Raw genomic sequence first — 20,623 nt, forward strand, 5'->3', positions numbered from 1 at the left:
TTTCCGCGCCATATCTTTAACCTAAACTAAAATCTAATAATTTGTTGATTCTGCAAAATGTACAATGCTCAGCATTATTACTTTTGCCAAATGTAGTTTTTATCCATACCAGCATACTCATTGATCCAACAGCCATAGGTTTGTCTTTCAGTTCTGGTTTATCTTTCATTTCCACAGCAGCATAAAAAGCATCCATGTCAATATGTACAATTGTGCGACTGAGGTCACGGCTCGTCTCCAGTTCAATCACAAGCCGGTCCACCTAGATAATTAGATCATAAAGCTAAAAGTTATACATTCAAATTAGACAGAACTCAGAGGCAATGGTCTTAGTGGTCAAATCTCAGCTTAAAATTAGTATATTTCTACTTATGTTTCACAGTTCTAAAACACTACATTTGCCTGGTATCAGCAATGAGAAATGAATTATGTGGAGAAACTAGAGAACTTTGGATGATTCTTACTGAAGTAGACAAGATTAAAGACATTAATATGTCAGCATTGAGAAAGGTTTCAGAACATAGAACAGTACACCGTAAGAACATACCATTCGGTTCACCATCTCTCCGCAGACCATGTTGCCAATCTAAACTAATGCCATCTGCCTGCCCATGATCTGTATACCTTTACTCTTAGCCTGTTCGCATGTCTGTCAAACTGCCTCTTACATGTTGCTATTGTGTCTGCCTCGACCACCTCCCTTTATTTTAAATCAAAAAATGTATTCAATTATTAAAAAATAATATTTCCAATACAATAAAACAAAACAGAACCCACCACCATAATACAAGACAAACAAATATACTAAATACACCATTATACAACCATGTTACAATCCTTGTCAAGGATGCATTCAAACCCCCGCGGTGCCCAGCGGTCCCGGAAATCCCCCAGGGTGCCCGTGGACAGCGCGTAGTCCGTCTCTAACATCACCCGGGCGCGGACATAATCCCGAAAAAGGCACAGGCAGCTGGCTCGGGCAGAGCCCTCTTCCGCCTGGTGCCGTGACTCGCAGATGGCCAGCTTGGTCAGACCTAGGAGCAACCCAACCAGGACCTCTTTGGCCCTACCCTCTCCCCAACACAGAGGGTGTCCAAAGATGAGGATGGTGGGTGAGAAATGCAGTCAGAAGGCAAGGAGCAGCCCCTTTAGATAATGGAACAGTGGCTGCAGCCTCACACACTCCATATACACCTGGTACACAGACTCTTCCAGCCCGCAAAAGTGTCCGGCGACTGGCAAGTCTGTGAACCGCGAGAGAAGCAGGTTGCAGGGAACTCCTCGGTGCAGTACCCTCCACCCCAGGTCCCCGATGTAGAGGGGGAGAATCCCTGCGTGGAGGGACCCCCACCGGGGGCCCTCCTCGCGACCGGAAGCCTCAAGTACTCCACACATTTGAGCCCCCCCCCCCCGACACCCAGTGGAGCGGGACAAGGGCTGGCTGCTCTCACACCCGGGCAGGTGCCTTCAGTCCGCGGAGTGGGGGTCCAGTCCCCGGTAGAAGCCAGGCATCCCCAGCAGGACAACACGGCTGACGCCCACTATCGGGATCTGCGTACCACCTTGAAGGCAGCGGCACCGTTGGAAAAAGTGCGTCGCCAGCACGCGACCACCTCCGTTGACAGTGCATTCCAGGATCCTACAACTCCCTCCCTGTGGAAACAAAGTACTTGCCTCCCAAATCTCCTTTAAACTTTAACCCTGCCGCCTTAAACCTAAACCCTCTAGTATTTGCCATTTCCACCCGGGGGAGGGGGTGACTCTTCAACCCTACCCATGCCTCTTATAATTGTATATATTTTTATTAGGTTGCCCCTCAGCTTTTGACAACCCCTCCTGGTAGGTAATACATTCCGCTCCAGGTAACGCCCTGGTGAGCCTATTCTATGCCTCCACAGCGTTGACTGTTTTTAAAAAAATATTTTGGGTATGTAAAGTTGTCTACAGCTGCAACATGACTTCCTAACTTTTATATACAATGCCCAGACCCGAGAGTCATAGAGTCTTACAGTGTGGAAACAGGCTCTTCGGCTCAACTTGCCCACAGCAGCCCACATGTCCCATCTATACTAGCCCCACATGCCTGCGTTTGGCCCATATCCCCTGTAAAGACTCCATCCCCTACTCCCAATTCCTCTGCCTACGCCGCATCTGCTCCCAGGATGAGACGTTCCACACCAGGGCATCGGAAATGTCCTCGTTCTTCAGGGAACGGGGATTCCCCTGAGCCACCCTAGATGAGGCTCGCACCAGGGTCTCATCCATACCCCGCAACACTGCTCTCTCTCCCCATCCCCGCACTCGCAACCAGGGCAGAGTCCCCCTAGTCCTCACCTTTCACCCCACCAGCCGGCAAATACAACAAATAATCCTCCGCCATTTCCGCCACCTCCAACGTGACCCCACCACTCGCCACATCTTCCCATCTCCCCCTATGTCTGCCTTCCGTAAATACCTCTCCCTCCGCAACTCCCTTGTCAATTCTTCCCTTCCCTCCCGTGCCACCCCCTCCCCGGGCACTTTCCGTTGCAAATGCAAGAAATGCAACACCTGTCCCTTCACCTCCCCCCTCGACTCCATTCAAGGACCCAAGCAGTCGTTCCAGGTGCGACAAAGGTTCACCTGTATCTCCTCCAACCTCATCTACTGCATCCGCTGCTCTAGATGTCAGCTGATTTACATCGGGGAGACTAAGCGGAGGTTGGGCGATCGTTTCGCCGAACACCTCCGCTCAGTTCGCAATAACCTACCTGAACTCCCGGTGGCTCAGCACTTCAACTCCTCCTCCCATTCCCAATCCGACCTCTCTGTCCTGGGTCTCCTCCATTGCCAGAGTGAGCAACACCGGAAATTGGAGGAACAGCACCTCATATTGCACCTGGGTTGCTTGCGTCTGGATGGCATGCACGATGAATTCTCCCAGTTTTGCTAGCCCTTGCTGTCTCCTCCCCTTCCTTAACCCTCGAGCTGTCTCCTCCCATCCCCCCGCCCTCAGGCTCCTCCTCCTCCCTTTTTCCTTCCTTCTCCCCCCCACCCCCCATCAGTCTGAAGAAGGGTTCTTCCAGCATCTGCAGTTCCCTCCAAACCTGTCCTGCACTTAAATGAAGGCAAGCATGACCAATGAAGGCAAGCATGCCGTACATCATCTTTTCTACCCTGTTTAAGAAGGAACTGCAGATGCTGGAAAATCGAATGTTGACAAAAGTGCTGGAGAAAATCAGCGGGTGCAGCAGCATCTATGGAGCGAAGGAAATAGGCAACGTTTCGGGCCAAAACCCTTCTTCAGAAGAAGTCTGAAGAAGGGTTTTGGCCCGAAACGTTGACTACTTCCTTCGCTCCATAGATGCTGCTGCACCCGCTGAGTTTCTCCAGCAATTTTGTCTACCTTATCTTTTCTACCCTATCCACTTATGTTGCCACTTCCAGGGAGCTACAGACTTGCACCCACAGATCCTACTGTACACTGATGACCCCTATTTATTTACTGCATACTTTGTGTTGTGGTCTGCACCTGTTCCTACTTCTTACCTATCCTTTATTAGAATGGGAACCATGGGTTTGATATCTAAATAGAATGGTTTGGTTATTACACTGTTCAGCGTCCAGTAAAAAAGGAAATACAGTTGTTCAGACTTGGAACAGAAAGGAGTAAGAGGCCAATGATCGTGAATTAAAGTGTATAGTTAGGAGTCCTACTTGATTTGCTGAATTTCAGCAATTCTATTGATCTTAGTTTTCAATTAATTCAGTGACCGAGCTTCCTTAGTCCTATGGCTGCCATAATCCAATCACTTACCACCATCTTAGGGGTAAAAAGAAACTCTGGTGCGGAAAGACGTACATGGGATGAGCTGGTGGAAGAGTTTCCAATTTTTGTCTGCCGGTCTCCTTTCTAATGACCCTGGGCTCTAGCTTCAGCAACTCTCCAAACTTCCCTCTTCATGCAGTTGTGCTCCAAACACTAGTACCTCAGCACCTCTGTTATAAAAATTACGGTTCTCTGAGATCTCTCATTTGCACAGCCTTTGCATTGCACAAATATCAGTTCAATTACTTACTATTTCCCACCCAATACATGTCATTTCCTTGTTCTGTTTCATTTCCCATTTTCTTTAATTTTGTACTTGCTTAAAAACAATTAGCCTGTAACATCTTCTGGCTCAAGTCAAACATTACAAATCTTGAATGCTAATCTTAACCTTGGCTCGCCTCAGATACTGTTTAATTTGATTTATTTCAAATTTTTAGGATCACATAGCTATTCTAATTATCCTTAATACTATTTTCCGAGGTTGCTTGCTGCAGTGACCAAGAGACATAGAAGACGGACAACTTGAAGCCACATCTCAAGTTCAAGTTCAAGTTCAAGTGAGTTTATTGTCATGTGTCCCTGTATAGGACAATGAAATTCTTGCTTTGCTTCAGCACACAGAACATAGTAGGCATTTACTACGGTATATTTTTTTTAATTTCCTTGCGAATCATTTTCATAAATTCATAAATGATAGTAGAATTAGGCCATTCGGCCCATCAAGACTACTCCGCCATTCAATCATGGCTGATCTATTTTACTTCGGAGTCACGTGAGTGACTACGTGAAGAACCCCGCCACGACGCATGCGTGCCATATCGCTTCACGCTTGCGAAACGACAGGCGGGGGGGGGAGCGTTCCCCCGCAGCGGTAAGTTTGAAACCGCGACCTGCAGGTAAGAAATTAACTCTGCGGTAGTTTTGTTCCCCGCGCTGTTTTTTCACAGGGGGGGAAGCTGGACAAAATAGTGTCCACAAGTGCTGCGAGTGAAGCTGGCTGGGGAGGACCGCAGAGTTGCGGGAGCCAGCAGCAGCTGAAGGCACAAGCCCCGTAAGGGATCAGCTGTGCCGACTTTTGGTCCCGCGCCGGCCAGAACACCACGGCCGGGCGGGAGACTATTCAGAATGGGGCCGTCGACCTTTTTGGACAAGTCAAAAACGGCAGGAGACGGGGTGGAATGACGTTCCCCTGTAGCGACAATTTTAACCTGGACCTGCAGGTAAGAGCTGCGGTCTTTTTGTGTTTTTACCATGCTGATTACAAGTGGAGAAACCAACGGGCTGCGACAAAGCTGGTGGGCTAGCAGCGGCCAGTGGCACTTGAATCACCTATAATGGGATCAGCTGTGCCCCATGTCGCCTCCGCACAGGCCAGATCCACTCCACGGAAGGGCAGTAAGGACAAAGCTGGTGAGGGAGGACCGCGGAGCAGCGGGCAGCCAGCAGCAGCCAGCGGCATTCGGATCACCGATAGTGGGATCAGCTGTGCCCGATGTCGCCTCCGCACGCGGCCGGGCGGTAAGGCTAGACACAAAAACAAACAAGGTCGTGGACTCAGAGGAGTCCGACTTTGAACAACCGCGGGCGGCCAGCGCCCGAGAGCGCTGGAGCCAGATGGAGCGGTGTGTTGGAGCATTTGCTCCAATGTGACAGACTCCGGGAGATGGAGTCGGATCACTGTGGGCCCTATGATAAACCCACAGCAGTACCTCTTGAAGGGCTGCACAGTGCTTCTACCTCATCAGAGGGGAGCACTGCGGGTCAGTTCTGGGCTGACCTGGAAGAGGGGTCCGCAGAAGGAAAGACAAGTGTGCAAGGGGTGCAGGAACAAGAGAACCTACTGGAACCCACTACAGCCAAAGACAGCACCCTACGCATCCACCAGCAGAACTGGTGAAAGCTCGAAGGCCCGGTACTCAAAACATGAGTCTTTTTTAGGCCATGGCCCAGGCCGGCCTTCTTGGAAGATGCGGGGACCTCCAACGCCAACCAAACCGAAATTCCAGACCCAGCGCAACAACAGCAGCGAAGAACCTACAAAAAGAAGTAAACCTGCCACTGGTAACTATGGAGGTAGGTGGGTCTGGTTCCCTACAATATACAGGGAGCATGGAGGTTGGGTGGAGATTACACTCTTTTCTGAAGGCATGGAGCATGTTAACAACCGATACTTACATCTTAAGCAGTATCCAGGGATATACAATAGAGTTTATACACAAGTACAGCCCTCCAGTTCAACATATACTGAACCGAATGTTTGTGCCTTCTGATAAAGAAAAATCAAAAGCGCAAGCTGAACTGGAGCGGCTTTACATAAAAGGTGTAATTGAGAAAACTCAACACGAACCATTAGAATTCGTGTCCAATATATTTATCAAAAACAAAAAAGATGGTGGTTGTCGCATCATCATAGATATGACAAAATGACAAGTGACCACAGATGTTACTTAAAATTCAACTGGATGGGACAACTCTGGCAGTATAAAGCACTGCCAAATGGTTTATCATCAGCCCCAGGCTGTTCACAAAAATTTTGAAACCAGCCCTAGCGTCTCTACGGAAACGTAAACACATGGTCATGGCATATTTAGATGACATACTCATTGTGGGCAAAACTTTGGAATTGGCCAAACAAACTGTACCAGCCACAAAACAGTTATTTGAAAAACTGGGATTTGTTATCCATCCAGTTAAATCTAAACTAACGTCTTCCACTACTATGGACTATTTGGGGTTTCACCATTGACTCAGTTCACATGTCGGTGACTCTGCCTAAGGGAAAGGCTAGAGATTTAATAGAGGCTTGCAATAACCTCATTGACATCAGCAAACCATCCATCAGATTGGTAGCAAAAGTAATTGGCAAAATGGTGGCTGCCTTTCCAGCCACACAATTTGGACCTCTACATTACCTAAACTTACAGAGAGCAAAAATACAAGCACTCTAAATTAATGCAGGTCACGTTGACAGACCTATGAAACTACCAATCAAGCTAAAATGGAACTAAAATGGTGGATAGATAACATCTGGCTTTGTTCCAATCCAATCATTGTCAGTAACCCTTCCATGGTACTACAAACTGATGCCAGTGCACTTGGGTGGGGAGCCACCAATACCATCACCAGCTGTGGAGGTAGATGGACTGCTCAGGAGGCATCATTATTACTCACACTGGGCATAAACTACCTGGAAATGTTGGGTGCATTACATGGCCTAAAGTCATATTGTACTGGGTTATATCACCAGCATGTTAGACTACAGATAGACAATACCACCGTGGTAGCATACATTAACCACATGGGTGGAAACAAATCGACATCATGTGACAATCTGGCTAATACAATTTGGCAATGGTGTATCCAGAGAGATATTTGGATATCAGCCACTTACCTACCAGGAAGACTAAATTTAGTGGCAGACACCAGGTCACGCAAATTTAATAAAAACACCGAATGGATGTTGAATAAAAAGTATTTGCTGATATTACAGCAAAATATGGAACACCAGATATCGATCTATTCGCATCCAGACTTAACCACCAGTTATCAAATTATGTTTCATGGGATCCAGATCCTGGGGCAGCGGCGACAGATGCATTTTCGCTGCATTGGTAGGGGGGGGGGGGGGGGGGGGAGGAATTGTTTATTTACGCATTCCCTCCTTTCTGCCTCATCAATCGGGTATTAAGGAAAATACAACAAGACTCTGCGTCTGGTATTGGTAGTACCCGATTGGCCTACTCAACCATGGTTCCCAGTGGTATCAAACATGGTATTAGAACCATGTATCACCATCCCACATAGACCAGATGTATTGCTACATCCCGTAACAAAGGATAGCCACCCATGCCATAAACATTTGAACTTATTAATTTGTAGAGTTATAAAAACACCTCTACTACAACTGGGACTGACGGACCGAACAGTGAACATGATCTTGGCCATAAAAACAACATCACCTACAGAGACATGAACATCCCGTCTGTTCTGGAATATCTGGCAGGCCTCCACTATGATGAGGGGCTCAGTTAAAGTGCCATCAACTGCGCCAGAAGTGCCCTATCGACTTACCTATGGCAGGGGACAGAGCGTTACTCTGTTGGGACTCACCCACTGGTAACAAAACTTATGAGGGGAATTTTAATACTAATCCCCCAAGAACCAGGTACTCCCAAATATGGGATGTAATTATTATCCTGAAGATGCTCAGGAATTGGTCTCCAGCAACAGCTCTGTCCCTACACAGACTGACATTAAAAACAGTCATGCTATTGGCATTGGTCACGGCACAAAGGGTACAGTCACTGCATAAACTAAGACTGGACAACATGACTTCCTCAACAGAAAATATTACGTTTCATATCTATGAGTTAGTAAGCAGAACAGACAGGGATCAGCAGGCCTCAATATACAATTTAGGTCATACCCAACAGATGACCGTCTGTGTATAGTAAGACATCTGTCGTTATACATGGAGAAAACGAAAATCCTAAGAGGCAATGAGAAGGCACTTTTTGGTCAGCCACTAGCAACCACACGAAAGAGTGACGGTCCAGACCATCTCAAGATGGCTGAAACAGGTGCTAACACAGGCTGGGGTGGATATTAATATTTTAAATCTCATTCCACCAGGGCTGCAGCTACATCGGCAGCGATACAGTTGGATGTCCCAATGGACCAAATCCTCAACGCAGCAGGATGGTCTGGGGGGGAAAAAACATTCCAATCATTTTACAATAAACCAGTAATGAAACCTGGAACGTTTGCAGAAACAATTTAAAGTTCTGTAAATTAATTAAACCCATAAAAAAGGGGTTATAAATTTGTGTTAATAAATTTTATGATTTCAATGTCGAATTCATGTCCAAATTATGTTAACACAATTCCTCCTACAGTCATCAAGGCAGACGTGATGCATGGACTCGTTTCCACGGCATGAAATCACAGAGCTTTAAAATCTTCACGTAGTCACTCACGTGACTCCGAAGTAAAATAGTAAGATTAAACGAGAACTTACCAGTTTGAAGCTTGATCTGTATTTTATGAGCAGTTACGATGAGGGATTACGTGCCCTCCGCTCCCACCCTTGATCATATACTTAACTGGTATCTCTTCTCTAATCTTACTATGTTTAGTCATTACAGTTATCTGTGATTTCACACCGCTGCTTTGAAGAATGACACGCATGCGTCCTGGTGGGGTTCTTCACGTAATCCCTCATCGTAACTCCTCATAAAATACAGATCAAACTTCAAACTGGTAAGTCCTCGTTTAATCTTACTATTTCTCCCTACTAACCCCATTCTCCTGCCTTCTCCCCATAACCTCTGACACCCGTACTAACCATTTTGTGACTGATCACCAATGTTTCAAATTCAATCACCAATTAGGGGAGAATTTGTCACGGGATTTAAATCGTTAATATGATGAAAGAATGGGTCGACTGGGCTTGTATTCCCTGGAATTTAGAAGGATGAGAGGGAATATTATAGAAACATATAAAATTCTAAGTGGATTGGGCAGGGTAGATGCAGGAAAAATGTTCCCGATATTGGGGGAGTCCAGAACCAGGGGTCACAGTTTAAGAATAAGGGGTAGGCCATTTAGGACTGAGATGAGGAAAAACTTTTTTACCCAGAGAGTTGTGAATCTGTGGAATTCTCTGCCACAGAAGGCAGTGGAGGCCAATTCACTGGATGTTTTCAAGAGAGATTTAGATTTAGCTCCTACGACTAAGAGATATGGGGAAAAATCCAGAACGGGGTACTGATTTTGGATGATCAGCCATGATCATATTAAATGGCTCGAATGGCCGATTGGCCTACTCCTGCACCTATTTTCTATGTTTCTGTTAATCTGGCCGTCATCCTTGAATTTCCAGAATCTAATAGAATATATCCATTATCAATCATAAGATACAATTTCTGACCAGTGCTATTTTAATTCCAGAATAAATCCATTTACTTTTCAATTCATTGGCAGAGATGTTAAACTTTGTTTTTTTTAAATGGCAGTTTCAATATCTACTGCTCCAGTTTCCAACAACATAAAAGATTGCTCAGGAGAATATTTCAGGAAAATAAGTATTGCCAGAAATAACTGAAGGGGTGTTGTTGACATGGAACACATATTAAAGACTGCTGTACTTGTATTTCTGCTCCGATTTCACTTACAACAATATGGCAAACACATGGATTAAGTTTTAAAAACAATTGAACCCAATATGAGCTTCCACTACCTCTTTTATTGCAGGCGTTCAGAAATTATAATTAATATTGGAATGAAAGGACTAACTGTTACCATGTGAATGATCGTGTAACATCATGCCCTTTGGATGCTCATTGCAAATTCCTCACTATGAAACCCATGATCTACTTCATACCACGAGCAGGTCACTAACCAACATTTTCTCTCACTCACTTATTTGACAAAGAATTCATTATAGATACAATTTCACAGTCTGTCCTTAGAAACATTACCAAGAACTACAATTTGTATCAAGCCTCTGCACATAACTTCAGGAAAATAATGTAATACTTTTCACAATAAGGTAACACAATGAAGCGTTACATTAAGGAGATTGAATAAACGTAGAAGCAGTGATCAGGACCAAGAGCATCTTGGACAAAAGGGAATCTCGTGGACTTGATGTAGGCCAGTGAAAAATTACTGGTGAACTTGCGTTACTGCTGTCCAGGTTACGAACAGTCAGAAATCACCTCCCAAAAATCCGCAATACAGAATATAATTTGCATGCGTGCGTGTGTGTGTGTGTGTGTGTGTGTGTGTGTAATAAATAAGCACAAATGTGAAAGAAACAACATACTTTGTCAATTATCTAAAACTCACTCGCAGTAGGTTCATATAGCTCTTTAGCAGCACTATTTTCAGAGGATTTCCATGTATTTACTCTCAAGATAATGAATGACTGAAAGTTAATGTCTAGGTCCAGCAAGCAATTAGAAAGGCAACAATGGAAGTGCAAGGTGAGGCATTTTGGAAAGTCAAATAGAGTGGTAGAACATATATGGTAGAGGGCTAGGCAACATTGATGAACAGAGGGTCTTGGGCATTCAAGTTCCCTATAAGAGGTAGAAAGGGTGAAGAAGGCATGTGGTATGCCTGCTTTCATAGGTCAGGGCATGGAGAATTAAACTTTGGATGTTGACACAAAAAGTTGGAGTAACTCAGCGGGTGAGGTAGCGTCTCTGGAGAGAAGGAATGGGCGGCGTTTTGGATCGAGACCCTTCCTCTTCTTCTTCTTCTTCTTCTTCTTCTTCTTCTTCTTCTACAGAAGGGTTTTGACCCGAAACGTCGCCCATTCCTTCTCTCCAGAGACGCTGCCTCGCCCGCTGAGTTACTCCAGCATTTTGGGTCTACCTTTGATTTCAATCCAGCATCTGCAGTTCTTTCTTACACATAAAACTTTGGATGTTACATTACAACTTTGCAACAAAAAAAAAAGTTAGACTACAGCTGGAGCATTGCGTGCAATTCAAGTCACGACAATATAGAAAGGTTATGGTAACAGAGGAGCCTGTACAGAGGAGAATCACCAGGATGTTTCTTGGATTGGAGGACTTTCGTTATGGGGCAGATTATAGATTGGGTTTGTTTTCCTCGGCATGAAATAGCTGAGGGTTGACATGATAGAAGGATGGATGGATGGATGGATGGATAGATGGGTAGATGGATAGATGGATATAATTATAAAAGGCATGGATAGCGTAGATAGTCAGAATCTTTTTTTCCCCATGGTAGAAGTATGAAAAACAAGAGGGCAGAGGTTTAAGATGAAAGGAAGGAATTTTAATTGGGGAAACAAAAAAATGCTGAAAATGTGAGACACCTTTGCTGGAAATCCAGTTTAAAAACGTTTATTTCCATTTACTTCCTTAACCCTTACCTGCTGCTGGCATTTCTTTAGCTGGCGCTCTGTAATCTGGGCTTTTTGTTGCAACATTTTCTCAATACGTTGATTCACCTGCTGCTCCTTCTTTTGTTCACTTTCATAGAATCTTGATCCCTGGAACCAAATATAAATTACTATGCATTTTTGAGTTAAAAAAATATCAAGGACACATTGTGTAAGAAGCAAGTGCAGACGCTGGTTACACTGTAGACACCAAATGCTGGAGTAATTCAGCGGGAGAGGCAGCAACTGGAAAAAAGGAATAGGTGGTGTTTTGAGTCATCAGACCCGAGATCCTGCCTGACAGGCTGAGTTACTCCAGCGTTTTGTGTCTATCTCAAAGACTCATTATCTGTTTACACGCAATGCAACATTGCTCCATTTCTGACAGACAATTCTCATATCAGGTTGCGATTATTGCGAAATTATGTGAGATGAGAGGCTCCTTTTCAAAGATAATACTCATGACTGCTGTAAAGAAAGAGTACACTTATCAAACACAAATCAATTCATAAATTCAACAATCGCAGTTCAAGGCGAGTTCAATCTGGGGAAAGTGTGAAATCATCCACGTTCAACACAAGAAGTCGGGCGGCACAGTGGCGCAGCGGTAGAGTTGTTGCCTTACAGCGCCGGAGACCAGGGTTCGATCCCGACTACGGGTGCTGTCTGTACGGAGTTTGTATGTTCTCCCCATGACCTGTGTGGGTTTTCTCCGAGATCTTCGGTTTCCTCCCACACTCCAAAGACGTACAGGTATGTAGGTTAATTGGCTTGGTAAATGTAAAAATTGTCCCTAGTGGGTATAGGATAGTGTTAATGTGCGGGGATCGCTAGTCGGCGCCAGCCCGATGGGCTGAAAGGGCATGTTTCCGCGCTATATCTCTAAACTAAACTAAAGAAACTGTTTAAGAAACAGTTAGACAGGTGCATAGATGGGAGAGGTTTAGAGGGATACGGGCCAAACGCAGGCAGGTGGGACTAGTGGAGATGGGATACGTTGGTCGGTGTGGGCAAGTTGGACCGAAGGGCCTGTTTACACGCTGTATGACTCTATGACTATAGGAAAGGCAGATAATTACATTTATCAATTGATTGGAACATGGAAATTATAGAAGGGCGGAGGCTAAAGTTCCTTACCCTGAAATCACTGAAATGGTGAGAGATACAAGAAATAATTTTTAAGGTCTCAAGAGGACTAGAATGCAAATGGGGACATTTTACCTTTAAGGATCTAAAACAAACATACCTAGACCTTGGAAGATGTGGTCATTTGTTCTGGAAGCCCAACAAATAAGCAAAATTCTTGCTGTAGCAACTGAATATTTAACTCTGTGCATTCTCCAGAACAATTGATAAAGCACAAAAAAGCTGGGTATTAGGTTACGGAACTGCCCTGTACAAGTTTTGTCAAGAACCTTCAGATCCATGCCAAGAACTCCTTTGCAAATTCCGGGTAGAGGGAGGAACCTGCCATTATTATACCATACTTTTTGGTAGATGATCAAAGAGAAAACATTTTTTTTGGCAATCTGAAGGGTCTCGACCCGAAACTTTGCCTATTTCCTTCGCTCTATAGATGCTGCCTCACCCGCTGAGTTTCTCCAGCATTTTTGTCTACCAAAGAGAAAACTTTGGTCATCTATACAATTTTAAAGTGCTTTTATAAATATAAATAGTTTTGATAGTTCACAGAATAAATCATTAAGATCATAAGACCATAAGTGATAGGAGCAGAATGAGGCCATTCGGCCCATCAAGTTTACTACGCCATTCAATCATGCCTGATCCATCTATCTCTCCCTCCTAACTCCATTCTCCTGCCTTCTCCACATTATCTCCGACACCCATACTAATCAAGAATGTATCTATCGCTGCCTTAAAAATGTCCCCTGACTTGGCCTCCACAAAGAATTCCACAGATTCACCACCCTCTGACTAAATAAATTCCTCCTCATCTCCTGCATAAAATTAACTGTGCAGCAATAATGGAGCTAGAGTCCTAGGATTACAATATTTGAATGAGAATCTTCATCTTCTGATTCCAAGGGAATGAGATAAGACCTCGTAAATGATATTTAATAATAAGACGATATGGATGACTTTGCTTTTAATAGTCATCATTTTTAATGAGTACATAATGGTCTGTGTCAGTGTTTGTCCTTCCTCTCGCCACTCAGTTGTAGTAGGAAATGAAAATTCAATTCAGGTGAAAATACATCTCTTCCGTTAAGATTCTTGGGATGGTTCAATATTTTAAACACATTCTATGCAAACAAATTACATGATAAGGTTTAAAACAGTTATTGATAAGAAACGTCACCTTCCGTGCTTACAAACACCAGATCACATGGATTAGATGACAACCAAAGGAGAAAATCAGACTGGTTGTATTGTATGCTAGAAAAGCAACTCACTCAATGTTCTATTTCTTGATTTACAAGCAGGAAAGAAAAGAGTACGCTTTTAAAAAGATGGGACCAGATTTGGAAAATGTAAACACAGAGTGATTCAATCAGTTTGCTTGGAAAACTTGTGTAGGAGTGAACTGCGGATGCTGGTTTACATTGAAGATAGACACAAGATGCTGGAGTAACTCAGGCAGGCAGCATCTCTGGAGAGAAGGAATGGGTGATGTTTTGGGTCGAGGCCCTTCTTCAGACGTGTTTAATGGCAATATGTATCGACATAGGAAAAGTTAAATTATTTTAAGCTGCAGCTTAACATGCCCCCTAATTGTAATAATACAGATAAATATATAATAATCAATAATGTCATAAATTAATAACTGATACCAACTATTATAGTGCAAAACCAATGCCTATAATGCAATTTAAAAATAACCATACCATCAGTACCATCATGTGTTAAAATGGATTTTAAGCCATATATTGACATAGTTCCTTACTTCATATTTTGTTGGTCAAACCTGGATTGTTTTCTTCAGCGTGTTGAAGTCTCGACCCAAAATGTCACCCATTCCTTCAGTCCAGAGATGCTGCCTGTTCCGCTCAGTTACTCCAGCATTTTGTATCTAATCTATCTCCTCGGAAAACTTAGCTGATCTTATTTCAAATAAAAGTAGACACAAAATGCTGGAGTAACTCAGCAGGACAGTCAGCATCTTTGGAGAGACGGAATGAATGACGTTTCGGGTCGAGACCCTTCTTCAGACCCTACACACTAATTTCAAATAACCTGTATGCCTAAATTGCTTCACCTGAGCAAATGAGAAAAGCATGATGTTTGAACTTTATTTCTTCTTATGAATAGTTTTAATGTGAAATGCACAATGAGGAAGACGTGTGGTACAGCCGTGGCTCAGTGATGCACACACTCATTACTGTTACTGTTCTTGAAATCTAACAAATTGCCCGACACTTTAGTTTATATCATAGTAGTGATCTGACTTCAGACGTACTGTACTTTGTCAGATATGAAATAGTTGGCTATCACGAGCTTTTGAAGGACAAACTATTTTAGCTTCCTACTTACAAACATAATCTGTAATTGTCTCAAAGACACTGTTATATTCATTTCAGTTCAGTTTAGTTTATTGTCACGTGTGCCGCAGTAGAGTGAAAAGGTTTTGTTGCTTGCTAACCAGTCAGCGGAAAGACAATACATGATTACAATCGAGCCATTTACCATGTATAGATACATGATAAGGGAATAACATCTAGTGTAAGGTAAAGCCAGTAAAATTCTTAAAGGCTACTGGGATCTGTTCCCATCAATTATTGCCAAGAAGGTAGTTCTTCTAAAATCTGCTTTCTTGCATCATGCACACCAGCTTTGCCCACCGCACACTGCTGCGCACACACCCTTCGCATTCCAGCAACTCTATCTACTCTTCTCACTGTCCCAGGAAGGGCGGTGATATAATTAAGAGCCACTCACAGCCCAGTCATTCTCTCATCTCTCTATCTCCTGTCAGGCAGAAGGTGCCAAATCTTCAAAGCACGTACCGCCACATTCAAAGCCAACTTCTTCCTTGCTGTAATCAGACCCTTGAAAGGACCTCTCAAATGCCAAGGAAATATTACTGATCTTCCAATCTACCTCACTGCGGACGTTGCACTTTTTTAAATCTGCACTCCGTGAAACAATATTCTGCATTCTGTTTTTAATTTCTCGTTTAGCGCCACCTGCTGCACTCATTGGTGGAATGATTTGCCAGGCATTAGCATACAAAACATGTATTTTGCATGTATTTTGGTAAACGTGACAACAATATACCAATACTAAAGGCATTCCGAAATTTCTGAGTATTCCCAACCATGCACGTTGCCAGTCAAACAGGTTCAGCAGTGCTTGTTCTGACCAGCTGTTTTCTGCCAAACTTGTACGGGGGTGATGGGGGTGGGGGAGGGGTGGAACAAAGGGAGACCTGGCGCGGATACTGTTTATACTTTGTAACTTTGTCAGCACCATTTATGTGGCGACCATTTGCATACCTTGGGTTTGCAAGCAAAGAAATTCACCATGACTTGTCACATGTGACAATAAAGTACTCATTCATTCATTCATTCTTTGCTTTTATTTTGAAAGGTGGTGCTTGGAACACTGCAAAGTCACAATGCAACTTTATATTGGCCTATGGTTGCAATTAATGAATGATTCAATAATAGCACAACAGAGCTTATATGAGAAATGACATGTTTCCCACTAGGTTCGGAAGTACTAAAATCAAAATTGTTCGGTAACAAAATGGCAGAAAATTATCAACCACCAAGTTCCAGAAGGCCATGAAGTGCACAATGTTTACGTATCATATACCGTATCAAATTCTTTAGTCAAAGAGTGGTGAATCTGTGGAGGCCAGGTCAGTGGATATTTTTAAGGTTGAGATAGATATATTCTTGATTAGTACAGGTGTCAGAGGTTATGGGGAGAAGGCAATAGTATGGGGTTAGGAGGGAAGAGATAGATCAGCCATGATTGAATGATGGGCCGAATGGCCTAATTCTACTCCTATTCATTATGACCTTATGACCGAATATGCTGCACTCACACGAACTCCCGGAAAATGTTATTCGGTGGGGAAGTAATGAGCAACAATGTAAAAACTCGCCTATTTTACCGTGGACCTTCATGATGGGGTGTTAGCAGAGAGGAGATAATCAGACTCTATTACTGACTTCAATGCAACACGTAACAGTTGAAAACAAAAATCAATGTAACCAAAGAAAATAGAGAGAAGCGAGTCTGGAGCTAAAATAATTACGGAGAAGGAAAAGAACAACTGTCAATTGATGGTCAATAAGTTTAAATCTGTGATTCTGCACAGTGAGCTCTTTGTTAGCTGGACCATGGGGATAGAATTAAAATGATTTACTTAATAATAACATTGTATACAAATACTATTTAAATGAACATAGAACACAGAAATGTACACCATAGAAAAGGCCCTTTGGCTCACAATGTCTGTATCGAACACGATGCCATGTTAAACTTCTATGCCTGCACATGGTCCATACCCCACCATTCCCTGCATATCCATCATTAAATAGTACTTTCCTATCTGCTTCCACTACCACCCCATCCCTGGCATCACTCTGGTAAACAAAAACTTTCCCCTTAACTCCTTTAAACTCTCCCCCTCTGACCTTAAAGTCTTTGACATTTTCACCTGTGGAAAAAGGTTCTGTCCATCTATGTTTCTCATAATTTTATTTACTTCTATCAGATCTCCGCTCAACCTCCAACACGCTGAATAAAACAATCCAGGTTTGACCAACAAAATATGAAGGTACTAAGTCAATAAATGGCATGAAATCCATACAACTATATATTTTTTTTATTTTTTTTTTATTTATTAGAAGTAGACATATTATAAAATGTAGTTACATATCATAGTAAAAAAACTTTTCATATACATCAGTCATACATTATTAAAATTTTCCATTATCAATTACTTCTGCTTCTAGTGTTTTTATTTTTTATAGAAAGAGGGAAAAAGAGAGGGTAGAAAGTTACAAAGAAAAAAGAAAAAAAAAAAAAAAAACACAACAGAAAAACAAGGGAGGTGGAATGGGTTACCTGTAATATGTCAATGGAGATAGATTCGTAGGTTATAAAGTGTAGCTTTTCATCTGTTCCTGACAGATTCAGTTGGGTCCTCGTGCTGTGCCAATCTATCCCTTCAGATAGTTAATGAATGGAGCCCAAATTTTATGGAAAAGATCTTGTTTGTCCATTAAGACAAGTCTAATTCTTTCTAAGTATAGGGTCTCCGACATTTCCGTAATCCACATTTTAATTGTGGGGGTTGTAGGGCCTTTCCAAAATTTTAATATTAATTTTTTTCCGGTTATTATACTGTAGTTGAGGAAATTTCTTTGGTTTGTTGTGAGTGTTAAGCTTTGTTCTGATATTCCAAGTATTATTAATTTTGTGTCTGGGTCCAGTTTTGTATTAATAACTTCTGAAGTTATTTCAAAAATATCAGTCCAGAAATGTTTAAGTTTTATACAGTTTGCAAACGTATGTGTTAAATTAGCCTCTAGATGTAGACATTTATCACAAATAGGAGAGATTTGTGGGAAGATTCTATTTAGTTTTATTTTAGAGTAGTGTAGTCTATGTAAGACCTTGAATTGTATTAAAGTATGTCTGGCATTTAATGAACATTGATGTATTTGTTGTAAACTTTCGTCCCACATATCTTTCGTGATTCAATTCAATTCAATTCAATTCAATTCAATTTATTCAATTCAATGAATAGGTGACCTATTTCATTTTCCCATTTGTATCTATATGGTTCGGTCGGTGGTACCTCGTTGTTTAGTAGGGTGTTATAAATATAAGCTATTAGTTTTTCAGTATTAGGATGCTTGTTCAGACATTCATCAAGAATTTCTGATTCCCTATTCCTGTAGACTTGTGTATTAGATTTAACATAATCTCTAATTTGTAGATATCTGAAGAAATTATTTGAGTGCAGTCCATAATTCTGTTGTAACTCTTGAAATGAAAGAAAAGTACCTTTCCCATAAAGATGTCCTATATTTTTGATTCCATAATTTTTCCATTGTGTGAAACCTTTGTCCATAAAGGATGATTTGAATAAAGGATTATTTACAATGGGAAGGCAGAGTGGTATATTATTCAATTTTAAATCTTTTTTTATTTGTTTCCAAATTCGTATTCCACTATGTATTATGGGGTTTTCTTTATAGGTTTTTTTGTGCAGTTTTGTGGGGGCAAATATGATCGGTCCAATTTCAAAAGGTAGACAGTCTTCCTTTTCCATCATTAGCCAATCTGGTTGTTGATCCATTTCTTCCAGCCAGAAATTCATGTTTTTAATATGGACTGCCCAAAAATAAAATAAGAAATTTGGCAAAGCCAAACCTCCATTTATCTTTGATTTACATAAATGTTTTTTACTTATTCTATGATTCTTATAATCCCAGACAAAACTTGTAACAATGGAATCGACTTTTTTGAAAAATGTTTTTGGGATATATATCGGAATTAATTGAAGTAGGTACAGCAGTTGCGGTAAAAAAATCTTTTTTATAGCATTAATTCTCCCAAGCATAGAAACGGGAGTGTTTTCCAGTATTGAATATTCTTATGTAGTTTATTCAGTAAGGGTGGGAAATTTAGTTTAAATAAAGAGGTATATGTCTTAGTTACATAGATTCCTAAGTATTTAAATTTATCTTTAACTATTTTAAAAGGGGATTGTTGTATTGTATGTAAATTGAATTTTGTTATTGGCATGATTTCGCTTTTATTCCAATTAATTCTATATTCCGAAAACTGACCAAATTGAGTTATTAGATTTAATAGGTTTGGAATACTAGTTTCTAATTTTGTAATATATATTAGTATATCATCTGCATATAAGGAGATTTTATTCCTTGTGTCTCTAGTATTGTATCCAAATATTCCTGGATGGTTTCTAACGCTTTCTGCTAGGGGTTCGATTGCAAGAGCAAATAATAGTGGGGATAGTGAGCATCCTTGTCTACAGCCTCTAGAGAGATTAAATTTAGTTGATAAAATTTTGTTTGTTAATAGTCTAGCTGTTGGATTAGAATATAACAATTTAACCCATGTACAGTACTTCTCTCCTAGTTGAAATTTTTCCATCACCGAAAATAAATATGGCCATTCTACCTGGTCAAATGCTTTTTCAGCATCTAACGAGATAATTGCTAGCTCTGCGTTAGGGATTCTATTGGAGTATATAATATTAAATAATCTTCTCAGATTATAAAATGAATACCGTTTGGGGATAAACCCTGTTTGGTCGGGATGTATTAATTTGCTGATCACTAAGCTCAATCTATTAGATAGAATCTTAGTTAATATTTTCTGATCAGTATTTAAGAGGGCTATAGCTCTGTATGAACCTGGGTCTTCAAGATCCTTGTCCGTTTTTGGTATAAGTATGATTGTAGATTCATTTAGAGTTTCTGGGAGTTTCTGTTGAGTATAAGCGTATTTGTACATTGTCTGTAGGCATGGGGAAAGCAAATCATAATTTTTTTTATAAAATTCCGAATTTAGACCATCGGGTCCTGCAGACTTTCCGTTTTTTAAGGATTTTATTGATTCTTCAATGTCTTTTATCGTAATTTCAGCCCCTAGCAATTCTCTCTCTTTCTGGTCTAGACCCGCAAACTTACAATTCTGTAAAAATTTTTCCATTCCCGTTGATTGTTCTGTTATTTTAGATGAATACAATTTTTGGTAGTATTGTAGAAATCTATCATTAATATCTTTAGGCAGTGTTAATTTGTATAGTTAATTTGCAGTGTTAATGTTTCTCCCTTGTCTGTTCTATGGTACTGATGGTATGGTTATTTTTAAATAGCAGTATAGGCATTGGTTTTGCACTGTTATAGTTACATGTTATCAGTTATTAATTTATGACATTATTAATT

The 20,623-nt window shown here is 41.6% G+C and overlaps 1 protein-coding gene across 2 annotated transcripts in view; it reads right to left on the reverse strand.

The window, feature by feature from the left end:
- polk (DNA polymerase kappa) overlaps window positions 1–20,623 on the reverse strand; it is a 77,969-nt gene that overhangs the window by 34,555 nt on the left and 22,791 nt on the right. For both annotated transcript variants that reach the window (XM_033018635.1, XM_033018634.1), the window contains exons 3-4: window positions 11,718–11,837; window positions 110–262 (exon numbers count right to left, since the gene is read on the reverse strand). In XM_033018635.1, coding sequence (XP_032874526.1) covers window positions 110–262; window positions 11,718–11,837 — 273 coding nt within the window. The remainder of the gene's footprint in view (window positions 1–109; window positions 263–11,717; window positions 11,838–20,623) is intronic.

Source organism: Amblyraja radiata, chromosome 3, assembly GCF_010909765.2.
Source record: "Amblyraja radiata isolate CabotCenter1 chromosome 3, sAmbRad1.1.pri, whole genome shotgun sequence".
NCBI classification, from domain to species: Eukaryota; Metazoa; Chordata; class Chondrichthyes; order Rajiformes; family Rajidae; genus Amblyraja; species Amblyraja radiata.